The following is a 15,650-nucleotide window of genomic DNA, read 5'->3' as shown; positions in this document are numbered from 1 at the left end:
GTTTCAGGAGGAAGATAAAACGTTTAGAAGAAATAAACAAGAAGTTGGCCCTCGAACTGGAACATGAACGGGGGAAGCTCACTGGTCTTGGTCAGTCTAACACTGCTTTGCGAGAGCACAGCAACATCCCCGAAACAGTACTAGCAAAGAGAGAGGCAGACCTGGTGCAGCTGAATTTCCGGGTTCAAGCAGTCCTAAAGTGTAAAGAGGAGGAGGATCAGCAAATGAGGCAACTTATTCAAGCCTCACAGACTGCCTTAGAAAGAGAAAAGTCAAAAGTTAATAACCTTAAAAAGCAGGTTGCGGCAGCCAAAGTAGGTGCAGCGCATGACCGTCGTCATTATAAAGCTGCTGTTCTTGAGCTGAGTGAAATTAAGAAAGAGCTACAAGCCAAAGAACTACTTGTCCAAGCCCTTCAGGCTGAAGCAGACAAACTACAAGCTATTATTGAACGTGCTCACGCCTCTCTGAAGGCGCTCCTCTTAAGACAGAAAGGGGGGATTTGCAGTGAGCGGGCAGACGCCTTGGATAAGACGCCTGCCGCTCGGTTGCTGAAAGCTCTTCACGTGCTTAATTGGTTACATCTTGGTAAAAACAGCCAGGTGCCCCCCGCGATTAAACATGTCAGCGGGATGACTGGGGAAGAGCAGGGTGCGGCCCCCCGACCCTCGGTCAAATGGTTTGATTATCAGCAGCAAATATGGAAAGGACCAGTTGACTTGCTAACGTGGGGCAGGGGTTATGCGTGTGTTGCCACTGATGCAGGTCCCAGGTGCATACCGGCGAAGTGGGTTTGGCCTTGGCTGCATCTTTCGGAGAGCCTTACGAGACGCGCCCAGGTGCCGTGGAACCAGAGCCCCCGGAGGAGAACTGTTTGTTAGCTCTGTCAGGACTTTTCCTGTTTGATCCTCCGTGAATGAGTTACTTGTTTGAAATGATTTTTGCTGTGCCTGAAAGAAATTTTGTGTTTATTATTTAGAGTTAAAATTTATGTCTTGTGTTTTTGTTATGTTTCGTGTTGTCTGTTTTCTGGCCAGAATTGTTGTTGTGTTGTTATGTGGTTTGATGTGTCTAGGACCTCCCCCCACCCTCAGTGTCAGTTTGATCGCCTGACATCTGAGGGATCAGTGAGGGGGGAATCCTGCAGAATTTACATCATTTGTCTGTTGTGTCTTGTTTTTGTTTGTTCGATGTTTTGGGGTTATATGTTAAGGATCGTATCTACAAAACAGAGTAACTTTTGAAAACAGGTATAAAGTTTTAATTTTGGCTCGTGATAGATTGTGGTGTTATGTTGTTATAAGTTGGAAATGTCTTGTGAATGTTTTTTATCCTCTTTTCCTTTCCCTCTTTTTTTATTTTGATTAGAGGGGGGAGATGTGGGATTAGAATGTGAGATACTGAGCTGATTATGCTGGGAGTTGTGTGTGAAGGACTGGCCTTGGGCTTGTTCTCATTGGCCAGCTAATTGTAAATAGGATACAGGTGTGTAGGATAATTACCCTATGGGTTACAGCTGCAGCTGTGTTGATTTGATTAATCAATTAGTAATTGATTGACTACCATATTGTATATAAGAGCATGCTGGGAAATGAATAAAGGGAGATGTATACACACACAGACAGTCTCTCTCTGCTTGGGCTCTGTTCCTGCTCCTGTGATGCAACAGACGACCTCCTGATTCGGTGGGATCTGGGAGCCCGGTGCCGAACCGGGGGTTGCTCTGTACCGGTCGGACGGGGACGACTAATTGTCACCTCTGGCACCCAGAGCTCGGAGGGAACGGAGCGAGATGGGATCACCGGTACGCCTCTGGCGTGGTAGTACACCCACGGCGTCCAGAATGACCACTGATAGGTCTCCTCGAAGACTCTGGAGGGCACATCGGAAAACAGAGTGCTACGCATATGAAGTGTCTGCACGGGACGACACTGATGCGTGGCTGGATGGCCCTGGAGGAGCTGAAAGCTCTTGGTAGAGTCTCCGTCTGTAACTGACGTCGCTCGATGCGGCCCCGGGGATTGGTACCGGTAGACAGACCGGTACCGAGAACGGGACCTGCCACCGAAGCTGTGCCGGGCGGTCGACCGAGGGCGGTGCCTGAGGCTTGATCGGAGCTGAGTGTCCCGGACCGGCGAACGGGATGCTGACCGGTGCCGCGAGCACTACTGGTACCAACAGGGAGAACGGCGCCGAGACCTAGATCGGTGACGGGACCGAGAACATCTGCGGAACCGCGACCCTGAACGGTGCCGCTGTGCGGTGCCGAGGTAGGGTGGTCTGATCAAGGCAGGCTTGCCCATCGATTATGTAACCCCCACCGGCGGTGCCGGGGGTTGAGGCAGCGTAGATGCTGTCGTTGCAATCAGCCCCCTCGCCGTGGACACTGTCTCCGGCGTGGAGGGAATAGTGAGCTCGACCATAGCTGGCACCCCGGATGCAGCTTCATAGTGAGCTCGACCACGGTCCATACCGGGGAGTGTTCCAGCACCGGACTCGACGGCTTTTGCCTGGCCGGAGTTAATGGTGCGGGCATTGTCGGTGCCGCGGTAGACATCGGTGCCGGGCGATCCGACGGAGCATAGCGCTCGGCTGCGGAGCAGGCGGCTCGGACGCAGCTTCCTAGCGAGCTCGACCACGGTCCGTACCGGGGAGCTTACCAGCACCGGACTCAACGGCTCTTGCCTGGCCGGAGCTAACGGTGTGGATACTGTCGGTGCCGTGGCAGACATCGGTGCCGGGCGATCCGACTGAACATCGCGCTCGACTGCGGAGCATGCGGCTCGGACGCAGCTTCCGGGCGAGCTCGACGACGGTGCGTACCGGGGAGCTTTCCGGCACCTGACTCGACGGCCCTTGCCTGGCCGGAGTTAACGGTGCGGATATTGTCGGTGCCGCGGCCGACATCGGTTCCAGGCGATCCGACGGAGCATAGCGCTCGGCTGCGGAGCAGGCGGCTCGGACGCAGCTTCATAGCGAGCTCGACCACGGTCCATACCGGGGAGCTTTCCAGCACCGGACTCAACGGCTCTTGCCTGGCCGGAGTGAAAGGTGCGGATATTGTCGGTGCCGCGGCAGACGTCGGTGCCGGGCGATCCGACTGAGCATAGCGCTCGGCTGCGGAGCAGGCGGCTCAGACGCAGCTTCCGGGCGAGCTCGACCACGGTGTGTACCGGGGAGCTTTCCAGCACCGGACTCGACGGCTCTTGCCTGGCCGGAGTAACTCTTCATCCTCCAGGAGAGAGGTCCATGCCGAGGGTACGTCGGAGTCAGCGACGGTGTTGCCAGGAGGCCTTGGCGGCAACCGCGGTCCGGTGCCGAGGGAGCGCGCCGTGAAAACTAACTAGCGCTCGGCGCCGAGAGCGGAGGAGCAAGAGCTGCCTCCCTCAGGAGCTGTTTAAAACGAAAGCCCCGCTCCCCTTTGTTCACTGATTAAGGGCCTCACAAATGCGGCACTTATCTGTGAGGTAAGATCCCTCGAGGCACTTAGGAGAAGATCTCTTGTTGGCAGCGGCTTGTGGCCGGCCGAGCATTAGAAAACCCTGTGGACCGGGCATCGGACCCGGCCCCGGGTGAGGGGAAGGGGATAAACCCCAACCCCTGTAAAATAAATACACTATACTATTCTACAAACAAACAGAGTTAACTACAACTATAAACAGAACGAGAGAAAACTACGAGTAGCTAGGGAAGTGGAGGTCAGCTAAGCTGTGCTCCACTGTTCCAACGGCCGTCACGGGCGGAAAGAAGGAACTAAGGAGCAGACGGGCCGGCTGGGGTATATATCCTGTGCTATAGCGGCGCCACTCCAGGGGGCGCCCAGCCGGCCCGCCGGAGTTGCTAGGGTAAAAATCTTCCGAAGAGCCGTGCACGTGCGGCGCGCACACCTAACTGGAATGCATAGGAGCAATCACTCGAAGAAGAACAGCCAAAGTCTCCAGAGATAGAATGTCTGTGGTGGAAGAGACTCAGTCTCACAGCAGTGTTTAAATAGTCTGCCCTTGTATCTAAAATGGTCTCTTTCAAACACAAAAGTGTTGCACTGGTAAGAGTAGAGACGACTTGTTTATGAATATGGTCATGGGTATGGGCATGACCCTAGTGGAGTCAATGGGAGCTTTGACGCTGGCATCAATGGAATTGGGATATAGCTCTCAGCCACAGCAAGAGCTAAGATAAGACATCTTTACATACTACAAAATGGAGGTAACTTTCATTGACAGATGTACAACTATGCATACCACAGAAATACTTTCCAAAAAAATATAAATCACAAATCAATTGTGGCAAACAGTCAAAGCGTACACCCTGCTGTATAATATGTTGTGCTACAGTAGGGCAGAGCATGCGTGGTATACTAAGCATTTTCACACCATGAACACAAAGCAATAGAATCATAGAACTGGAAGGGACCTGGACAGCAAGAAGAGCAGCTGCCTCTTGTTGGAAAAGGTATTGATGGGAAGGGTCTGTTGGAGGCTTCTGGCAGGGGAGGGTGGTGCAGGGGAAAACAAAGAAACTCTATGGAGTACCCGTGATGGGTAATCTCCAGTACCCAATGGTCCATGGTGATCTTGTGGGCAAATGGGGCAAGACACCCCCCGAAGATAACATGGGGCACCACGGATGGCAACAGGGAGAGTTCGGAGATCTCAACGGATGCATCAAAACTATGTAGGTTGTTGGTGGGCAAGGAACAAGGAGTGGCCATAGAAGAGGCCATGAGTCGCTGTTGCTGGGATGGGGTTTCCTACTGTCACTGGTAGATAGGCCTGATAGGGCACATGTGGGCAGGGGTGGAACTGTTGACAGCAATGTGGGGCCACGGCATAGCTCCCCAGGTACTGTAGCATGGCTTGGCAGTCTTTTAACAAGTGAAGGGACTCATTCATCTTGGAATAGAACAACTTGTCCTCATCAGATGGGTGGTGCTCTATAGTGGTTTGGACCTCTGAGCCCGACACCACTGGTGAAGGAGCCTGGGTCGAGTGGTACAAGGCTTGGAAGGTGGCAAGATGGCTCCCAATGCTGCCATGGAGTAGGAGTCTGGGGGTGCGGCGGGCCTCAGGGGTACCGGTAGCACACCATTGCAGCAGGGTCATAAGCTGGAGGATAAGGCGACTGTGGATGGGAGTGCGAGCTGCATCTGGACATGGGAGAGAAGGGGGGCTCTGGCTCAGAAAATTCCTTGAAGTCCAAAGAGTCCAGTAGCAGTGGAGCCAGCGGTACATGGTGTTGAGTTGGTAGGGGCTGGTCCAACAGGAGCAGGAGCTGTTCATCCGCCAGAGTGGGGATCCCCCGGGTGAGCGAGAGACCAGAGAGAACCGGGGAGGACGGGTATGGCAACTCCCATGTCTCTGAAGAGAGAAGGGGCTCCATACAGCTGGGAGTCCAAGGACTGCCCCTGGAAACGCTGGAATATCAAGGCTATGTCCATGGGGCCGGTAGAACCGAAGGTCGCGGAGTTGGTGGTGGGACAGGCAGTGCTTGTGCTGGAGACTGCTCCAGGTGGATGGGCACCAGGGCAACCAGCGGTACCGCCAGATCCTTCTTTAGCTTAGCTTTAACTTAAATGCGGAGAAGCTTAGGCATTGGTATAACAGGTTCTGTGCGCAACATCTCACCTGACCTGGCTTGGGGAGGAATGCTATGCTTAGAAGCAGTCCTCGATGGAAACTTGCTCCTAAGCCCATAAGAGTGCTTCCTACCCTCTTGTCTGGAATTGTCCTTAGCCAGTGGTGCTGCTGGATCCAGGGCGTGCAAAGTGCTGGGAGGAGCACACACCACTGGTGAGTGAAGCTGCACCAACAGTTCCGATGGTCCCAGATCCGAGTGGATGCACAGTCTCATGGTTTCCTCCGTGAGGTATTTTCTGAGGTGGAGCTCCCGCACTTCCCAGGTCTGGGTCCAGGGTGGGGAAGACTTGCAAATCGTGCAACAAACAGCGGTATGAGCCTCCCCAAGGCAGTAAAGACTTGTCGCTCACAGAGAAAGAGCGTAGGCACAAAACACAGCTTTTAAACCCCAGAACATGGAGCATAGTCCAGGGGCTAGGGGAGGGGGGGAATGTACCCCAAACGGGGTAAACTAAACTATCTATCTACAAGAAAACAACAAAGAAGAACTATATACAACAGACTAAGAGCATGAAGGAACAGGGGGTTCTGACTCAGGCCAGGCGGCAGTAAGAGGGAACTGGAAAGGTGTTGCCCCACACAGCCTATTATAACCTTGGCTGGGAGCACAAGGGGATGTACAATGCACGTATGGGTCAACAGACACTGCTAAGGAAACCTGGCTCCAGTGTATGGAGCGAACATAGAGGCCATCACTCAAAGAAGAACCTCATTTACACTTAACATGGCTATCCTCATTTGGGCTAGATTTGGGATAGAAGGATTCAGAACAGAGACAGGTTAAGGCAAATATGCCCTTTTTGAACAAAATAAGTCTCTTTTCTAGAGTTGCCTGTCCAAAATGTGCATAGGCTGCACAAATCTCTGTTTGAAAAATGGAATAATCTGCTGAGAGATAGGAAAGTCCGAAACCGAAGAGAGTCACCTTTTTTCCATGTGGCTCATATGATCCTCTGTGGATCAGTCAAGAGGATTTTGCCATAAACAGAGAGACATATGAACTGAATTATCTAAACCTAGGCTCTGGTTTTAATTATATTTTTCTAGCCATTATGTTAAATGCTATTTGTGCACATTTGAAAATTACTGCACCTGATCGTAGAGGTTGTCCAATTTAATTCTTGCATTTTAGTGAAGTCTGAATGTCCTAGTCTTTCTGCAATCATATCACAGGTAAGTCTGCCACCAAATAAATCTTTAGCACTCTCGATGTCTGCTGTCTCCTGTATAATGACATTTAAAATGAATTTTGTTATATTAAAGCAGACCTAGAACTATAAGAAGGTAGGAGTGAAAATTTTCAGCCCAAAAGGTAGTTTAAAAAAAAAGAAGTGCCTGAAAATCAGGGCTTAAACTAAAAGTGTCTCCCCAACCATCACCGTAGCTTTATACCATCTAGAGGGAGGGATAGCTCAGTGGTTTGAGCATTCGCCTACTAAACCCAGTGTTGTGAGTTTAATCCTTGAGGGGGCCATTTAGGGATCTGGGGCAAAAATCTGTCTGGGGATTGGTCCTGCTTTGAGCAGGGGGTTGGACTAGATGACCTCCTGAGGTCCCTTCCAACCCTGATATTCTATGATTCTATATTGCCTATATTCTTATTGAACAGATTATGGAAATGTTCATATGCTCTAATTAAGTTTAAACTACAGATTTGTTACATGCACTAAAGCAATATTAGGTAATTGCATTAATAAGGGTTAGAAATCATCAGGATGCCCACGCCACCCTGATTTGTAAAAAAGATGGTTTTAACAATTACAATAATCTTATGATATATAGTATAACTTACTACTGCAGTGCCATCTAAGGCTTTGAGAGATGGAAGATGGAATATTACAAACAATCGGTAGTTATCTTGTTTCCACACAATTAGATTTCCAGACATGTCCAGCATGACCAGGTTATTTAAACCCTAAGAAATAAAACATGTAGATCAAGGTTTAATAGTATAATTTTTAAATGTTTGTAAGGAATGAAACCTAGGCTATTCCCTTTATCTTTAATCATTCTCTTCATCTTACAACTGCATGTGTCAAATCTGAAGCATCATTTAATAAAACCCAGGGTTTCATTCTCATTTACACTAAGTGTAAAGGCAGTGTAAAGGAGCATTAAAGTGGGCATAAGTTACGCTTACACTCACTTTAAATTCCTTTTACACTACCAGAGTGCTGTAATTGAGAATCAGGCCCCCAGTCTCCAATCACAACAATAATGCTTGTATATATGCCAGCAGCTCCAGGTGAAAGGAACTGGGGTTGCTGCATGTGTGCATGCTTGTGCTCTTGAGTTTATTTCCAGTGTAATTCTTCTAATTACAGAGTTAGGCTAGGCACAATAGAGATGCATGGTGTGTGGCTCTACCTGGAAAACGCTGGGTCCAATCCTGTTACTTACTCAGCACCTCCTTCAAAGTACTGAGCACACTCAATTCCAAAAGGAAGTTCAGACTAAGGCTCTTACAAAGGACAATTCCTCTGGGCCCAGTTTTTAAAGGTGGACATCTAAATTGCATATGCGAATAGAAGACTGTCAAGAACAGTTTAGAGACAAGGTGGGTGAGGTATTGGTCCAACTTCTGTTGGTGAGAGAGACAAGCTTTCGAGCTACACAGAGTAGTTCTTCTGGTCCTGAAGAAAGACTTGAAGAAAAGCTCTGTGTCTCTTTCTCACCAACAGAAGTTGGTCCAATAAAAGATATTACCTTACCCATATTATCTCCCTAATATCCTCGGACCGACCTGGCTACAACAACACTGCAGGCACAATTTAGGCAGCCATTTTAAAAAATATGGCTTCCCATATTTAAAAACAGGAAAGATATATTTGTACTGACGTAACAAGCAAATTGTGAATTTACTTTTACCCGCAAGTCCTAAAGCAATCAAGTCCACATTTACCTTTAAATGATATATCTCTTGGTAGGTAGAAACATAGTTATTGCTGATATATAGTTCTATTAGTGCGTAGGCTTTCTGCAAACCAACCAATGAAGTAATTCTGTTGCTCTCAAGAGAGAGGTAGTGAAGATGAGACAAGTTTTCAAAAACGCGTCTTTCCAGGGTGGTGAGATGATTATTATTTACACTAAGTCGTGTTAGTTTGGTGAGTTTTGAAATTCCTGGAAAAATAAATAAGATGTTCTTAAAGCATATATAGTGAGAAGCAAAAGGAGTGGTCAACTTGGATGGTAAAACAAGCTACACATGAGTGATGGCCTGCACACTCAGGCTGTGATGCAGGCAGGATCAGGAGAGATCATTTGTGGCCTGCTCTTCTGTGATAGCTAAGAACATTTTCCAGAAAGAGGCTACGCACAGTCCACTTCACCCCTCTGATTCTTCCTCCAGGAGTAGCAAAGAGCATGGTGAGAGGGAGGGATTAACTGTCCACTCATCTCTCATGCAGCAGGATCTTTTCCTTGCTCCCTCTTCCTTTATATGCTACAGCTGGGCTTTCTTTCACTATACAGAAGACTATGGGCCAGTTTTTTAAAGGTATTTAGGTGTTGCTGAGCTCAGCACTGCAATGCCTAACTGATTTAGGAGCCTAAATCTCATTTTCAAAAGGAATTTAGGCACTTAGGAGCCAAAAGGCCACTGACAGTCACTGGTATTTAGATTCCTAAGTGCCTATATACTTGAAGAAAATGACATTTAGGCTCCTAACTCCATTAGGCACTGCAACACTGAGCACAGCAACACCCAAATACCTTTAAAAAACTGGGTCTATGAATCTAATTTTAAAATCAACTGACAATAACAGTATCTGCCATGACCTATGTGAGGATATGAGGAAATGTAGCAACTACCCAATAGTGTTTGGAATAGTCATATAGTGTGTATAAGGTAAATCTGTTCTTTTAAAAAGTGAATTTTTGACCTTTTGGAATCATTAGTTTACTAACTTATTTTAGAAATTATTGAGCCAACATGTAACTGTCATAGGAAAATTTATGGTTCACTGCAGGAATGTTACATGTCAGTAAGTCTACATACTAAAAACCATGCACTCTTATCAGTTCCAAAAAATTCCTATTAACATAAATAAATTGGTTTTGCTTTTCTGAAACACAATCGATCTGCTTTGTCTCTTTTCTTCATTTCTGCTAAAAACTCACCACAAAGCTAAAGAGAAGGCAATAATATATTTTTTAATATGAAAGCTTTAAAATTGTATGCAACTGATAAAGTTAACAGTAAAAAGTCACCCTCTGGAACACTGGACTATATGGGAACATTTCTGTTGTGTCTAACTTAATGTCTTGATTTTCACTAACTTCCTAAATACAGTACCTTCTAGATTTGAGATGCAGTTTCCATCTAAAGTGAGCTCTTCAAGATTAAGGCAAGATTCCAGTCCTTCTATTTTAGTGAGATTATTGTTGCTAAATGAGGCCCATCTTAAATTCTCCAATTTTTCCAAGTTGGCAATTTTGGAGAGATGTTGTCCATCCAGATCTAAGACTGTGATCTGAGAGAAAACTAAATTTTAGTATTGAAAGATCTCAGTCAATTAATTCCAACATAGACACTAAAGGAAAATACATCAAATTATACACTGAGGACCATATAGTGCCTTCACATTCTTCATAGACATTCCCCAGTAATATCAATAGAGCATTTCTTTTTGGATACTGGACATCACAGAGCCCTCATTCTGCAATTCAGGACTTCATTTTTGAACCCCCATGAAACCCCAAACCGACACCAAAACCTCAGCAACTTGCACCAGAACAAGCAATGACTCCACAATATAAACTAACCAGCTTCCAAGTGCACCTGCGCAGTTACAGCTTACAAACAGGTTCACATTTTTTCTAGTGTAGATCAGACCTCAGTATTAAGATGAATTTAACCTCATCTACCAATGTCATATATGATTATATTATTTCGCCTGCTTACACATGTTTTTATTCTATGATTTAGGGGTGAAATCGTGGCCTCACTGAAGTCAATGGCAAAACAGATAATGCCTTCAATGGGATCAGGATTTCACCCTGTATATAGTAACTTTCTAGGTCAGTGTTCTGGCAGAGTTTGAGTGCTTGCTAAGGAAGGATTTATCCCTTACAGTTTTGATTCACAGATAAGCATTCCTTTTGCTGTATGCAACATCCAAATTCATTCTAGTTTTCTTCTTTGCAAAATTCTTGGGCAGGAACAAATGAAATTAGATTCCAAACACTTTTTTAATCCTCTGGTGTCATCACAGAACCTTCTTTCACAGACACTGGCTGTAAACACTCACTTCACAACACACACTACAGAAAGAGAGCAACCAATCAATGATTCCACCCTCTCTCAGAAAACAACCAGTAAGGCCAGAGCTGGCAAGCAGTGCAATTGCCCGGGGCCTGACGCAACCGGAGTTCCCATAAAGCTAAGTTACGGGCCCGAACCCCAGGCAGCAGGGCTCGGGGAGGGAGCTTCACCTTCACCCTCTGATTCACTTCACTGGGTCAGCCAGCCTGTGGGTCAGTGTCATACGCTGGCTGCACCCCCAGAGACCATCACAAACGCCTTCTGTGAGGGCCTACTTCTTAGTTTCTGCCCTGGGCCACAGTGAGTCTAATGCCAGCCCTGAGTAAGGCTGCAGTTTTCTTCATCAGGTTAACCAATGATGAAAAAAATGGCCACGTAGCTTAATTTAGCAAGTTGTCTCTCTGGTGGCCCGGGATATTCAGCACTGTCTCCTACCTATGCCAAACAACCTTTACAGAATTCAAAGCTATTTCTTATACAGGCTATGCTAATGGCCAAAGGACAACTTATGTTCTCTCTTCTGTCTAGGTGATATTCCTTTTGGAGAGGATTTTCTCTTTCCACAATAACATACTATATCCCTGTATGAACCCTATTTCATTTTGATGTCACAAAGTGTAACGTTGACACCATATGCTGAAATGTTGGTTCTCTTGGCAATGTCTGTAAATGTGCATTTCTTAATGCACACAGAATAAAACACTATGCTCATCAGCAGAAATGTGTTTTCCTCTAGCTATTCTATACTCTACACAACAAATTGAACTGACAGAGGAGCTTTTAACCTTTTATTCTTGGCAGATTAACATGATTTCAGAAGAGAGGTCAGGACATGGATTATGGCAGGCTACGATGAACTTGGATCTTCCTATGTAGTGTTCTATGGCTTTTTGTTATGTAGTGAAGTTGTAATTGTAGGTTGTAATGCCAGACAAGAGGCAATGTGTGTAGGCCTGAAATTAGACCTACCACCGTTCTTCATGTAATATGGGCTCAGTATTGAAAATTCTATGCGTGAACACTGAATATTAAAGTTTCAATATCCTACCAACTCACAAGAAAAGATGTATGTACAGAAGAAAAGATTGTGATCTGATATGGAAACTCTTATGTTTTTATATTCTTAACTTCAGGTACTAGATTACATGTTTAAGTGCTCAGAAAGATATATTTTTAATTAACATGCATCAGCTCATAACAAATATAACAAAATAAACATGTGACAGAGATAAATCTAAGGCCTAATGCATTATATTTATATTATATTTACCTTAGGATACCAGCTGCTATTGAAATGTGTTTGTGAATCCACCTTGTTCTTGCTAATTTGAGTCAGAATTTTGGCATAAGGATGTACACTCAGAATGCGTGGTCGAGCTTCATCAGTCCTAGAATGTCCTAAAAGAGATGCCTGACAAAATGAAAATACTTAATAGATAGATAATATAACGGTATAAATAACGTACATTTTTCACAGTGTAACATGAAGAAAAGGGCTTTATGGCTTAATCGCCTTATGATTGGGAGACTGTATCATATGTTAGTAGATCTAATATGTCTGTAGATCTAATAGTTCTAGTAGATCTGACACATGGTAATAGAGCTCATCCATTTTTAATGTTTATTATTCTACTAAAAAAAATGATCGGGGCAAATCTTGAGGCCTTTACTCTATTTTTGATCAGTTCTTACTCCAGAAAAGTCTGATTCTAGTCAACGGGGGATTGCCAGAGAATGGACAGAGTAAAACCTGAATAAAGAATAGAATTTGGGACAAGATTTTTAAAGATTAGTGTCAAATAATGTAGGCATTTTTTTTGGTTGCCACTGTCTGGAATTCCTTCTCAGGGCTTGCATAGGTGGCGAGTTAGTGTGTAGCAAGCTAGGGTGTGAATCTACAGTGCAACATCTTGCACACACTAATGCTAAGTCGTATTCCAGGACTTTTACTGTGTTGTAGCAGTGTCCACACAGTGAATTAGTGAGAGGCAAGCTATAATAATAATTGGAGATATACCAATCTCCTAGAACTGGAAGGGACCTTGAAAGGTCATCGAGTCCAGCCCCCTGCCTTCACTAGCAGGACCAATTTTTGCCCCAGATCCCTAAGTGGCCCCCTCAAGGATTGAGCTCACAACCCTGGGTTTAGTAGGCCAATGCTCAAAACACTTACTGCACACTAACTTGCCACATACACAAGGCCTCAGAAGTCTAGACAGTTTTTCTGCTACTTGCTTTATCCTTTCTTTTATTTGGCAAACATTTAATTTCCCGTGTTTTGAATAGAGCTGAAATTAAACAAGGTCATTTTTAACAGCTTCAAAATTACCTAAAATTTAACATTATGCAATATCTTTCATTGTGAACCAGCATCATTACCAATATCAGCGAAGCTCTGAGTGAGAACAATGTTTGTGAAATAACTGTTGCTTCACAGCCAGCCGCTCAGAGCACAAAATATGGCATTTTCATAGGGCATAGGAAACTAGGTGATTTTAAAAATATGATTAAATACAAATTTTAAAATACAAGTCAGATTGTGCCTATAATTTCTTGTTTCCAATCTTGCATTTGCTACAAGTTATACCTGAGAGATCTTTGATCCAGCAATAAAACACAAAGCAGCTGCAGCCTCTTCTTCAGTAATCTGGACTCCATCTAAATGAGTAAGAGCCTTTAATCGGCCAATGACACTCAAACGCAATGAGACTGGCTTGGGAAAAAAAAAGCGAAGTGATGTAATTGAGTTTTTAAAATTGTCTATATTGTTACATACAACAAAAGGACGTATGACTCCTTTCAATCCAGTCTTCTCTCATGTTATGTACGTTAAGGGATAGATTGTGGTCCATCCTGTGTGCTCACACAAGAAAGTAAAAAAGGAGACATAAGATGCGCACCTTGCTCCCATGTCCCAGCTATGCCTACCATTGGTAGCAGTGTGCATGGGAAAGCAGCCTCCACAAGGTTGCTATGTCCTCCCTGCTCATCTGGATTGGGAATGGGTGAAAAGGGGTGGGGAATGGGCTGAATCTTGCCATACCTGTACAAAACTATAAGGAACAACATACATTTGGGCTAGGTTTGGTTACATTGATCTAATGTGACACTGATGTCAATAAATTACTCTGGATTTACATGCGTGTATGAGATAAAAATGTAGCCCTGAAGGATTGTAATTATACATAGCTATGTGAGACATTAAGTGCGGTACAATAACAAAGTTATTAGCACCTGCCTTATAAGCCAGAAGTTTGCAAGTACTACAAGTGTTATTAAATGCAAGGAATTTGATGACCTCAGAGGAGGTGAAAGAGAAGCTCAAGGGATTTGGACGTGTGAGCCTAAACTCAAAGTGGAGCTACAGCCCTAACTCTTATACAGAAACATTTTAAAATTCCCATTAAATTAAATATAGTGCAAGAAAAACACAGACTGGATAATCATACTCATAAGGAAAGTGAATAATAACATCCTTATTTCTAGCTGGAAAATATACTTACTGAAATGACCATAATAATAGCAAAGAATCCTGTGGCACCTTATAGACTAACAGACATTTTGCAGCATGAGCTTTCGTGGGTGAATACCCACTTCGTCGGATGCAAGTAGTGGAAATTTCCAGGGGCAGGTATATATATATGCAAGCAAGAAGCAAGCTAGAGATAACGAGGTTAGTTCAATCTAACTAACCTCGTTATCTCTAGCTTGCTTCTTGCTTGCATATATATACCTGCCTCTGGAAATTTCCACTACTTGCATCCGACAAAGTGTGTATTCACCCACGAAAGCTCATGCTGCAAAACGTCTGTTAGTCTATAAGGTGCCACAGGATTCTTTGCTGCTTTTACAGATCCAGACTAACACGGCTACCCCTCTGATACTTGAGACCATAATAATAATGATTAATGTAATCTTTATAAACTAGATGGGACTATGCACCTGTGCATGGGAGAATGCAGGAGTACGCACATCTCTTAACTAGCCTACATAGCGCTTGGATCCAAGTATTCAGGAGAAGAGGACTACGCAGGTAGTCAGGGAATGGATGGAGAGGGTGTGCAATGGACTGAGTCTTGGATTGCTCCCCAATGCCACAGCCAGCACAGCTAGGCTGCCACTCTGGGGGATGCCGGCTTTAGGAAGTGCGGGGCCCAATTCGAACAGTTTCGACGGGGCCCCGGCAGGGATGACTATATATTAAACAAACAAAAAAAAATGTAAAAAAAAAAAACCAAAAACACATGGGGCTTGTACTCACCGGGCGGTGCTCCGAGTCTTCGGCGGCACTTCGGTGGCGGGTTCTTCACTTGCTCCAGGTCTTCGGTGGCACTGAAGGACCTGCCGCCGAAGTGCCGCTGAAGACTCAGAGCAAGCGAAGGACCCACCGCCGAAGTGTCGCCGAAGACCCGGAGCGCCGCCAGGTGAGTAAAAATTGAAAAGGTGCCTCTAGCCAGGGAAGAGATACTCACTGGGTGCGGGGTCCTCTTAGGTGCGGGGCCCGATTCGGGGGAATTGGTGGAATTGGCCTAAAGCCGGCCCTGGTCACCAGGTAGAAGGTTGGCACTGTATATTTTCCCTGAAAGTAGGGGAAACTATTTCTGCCCTGTCCCCTTTCACTGGCCAGCACAGCTGAGTCAGTGCGGTGGGGGCAAAGGGTGGCTTTTTACGGCTGGCATAGATCATCAGTAAAGTTACCACCTACTAGAAGCAAGGAGGAGAGGAATTATGCCTGACAGTAGTGTCAC

General features: G+C 45.5%; 1 protein-coding gene across 6 annotated transcripts in view; it reads right to left on the bottom strand.

Moving 5' to 3' along the window:
* LRRC9 (leucine rich repeat containing 9) overlaps positions 1-15,650 on the bottom strand; it is an 89,560-nt gene that overhangs the window by 31,337 nt on the left and 42,573 nt on the right. For all 6 annotated transcript variants that reach the window (XM_045015941.1, XM_045015945.1, XM_045015942.1 and 3 more), the window contains 6 exons: positions 13,490-13,615; positions 12,173-12,313; positions 9,934-10,111; positions 8,539-8,759; positions 7,429-7,551; positions 6,729-6,859 (listed from right to left, as the gene is read on the bottom strand). In XM_045015941.1, the coding sequence (XP_044871876.1) occupies positions 6,729-6,859; positions 7,429-7,551; positions 8,539-8,759; positions 9,934-10,111; positions 12,173-12,313; positions 13,490-13,615 (920 nt within the window). The remainder of the gene's footprint in view (positions 1-6,728; positions 6,860-7,428; positions 7,552-8,538; positions 8,760-9,933; positions 10,112-12,172; positions 12,314-13,489; positions 13,616-15,650) is intronic.

The sequence above is a fragment of the Mauremys mutica genome, chromosome 4 (genome assembly GCF_020497125.1).
Source record: "Mauremys mutica isolate MM-2020 ecotype Southern chromosome 4, ASM2049712v1, whole genome shotgun sequence".
Taxonomy (NCBI): Eukaryota; Metazoa; Chordata; order Testudines; family Geoemydidae; genus Mauremys; species Mauremys mutica.
This window is presented reverse-complemented; position numbering and strand designations above follow the sequence as displayed.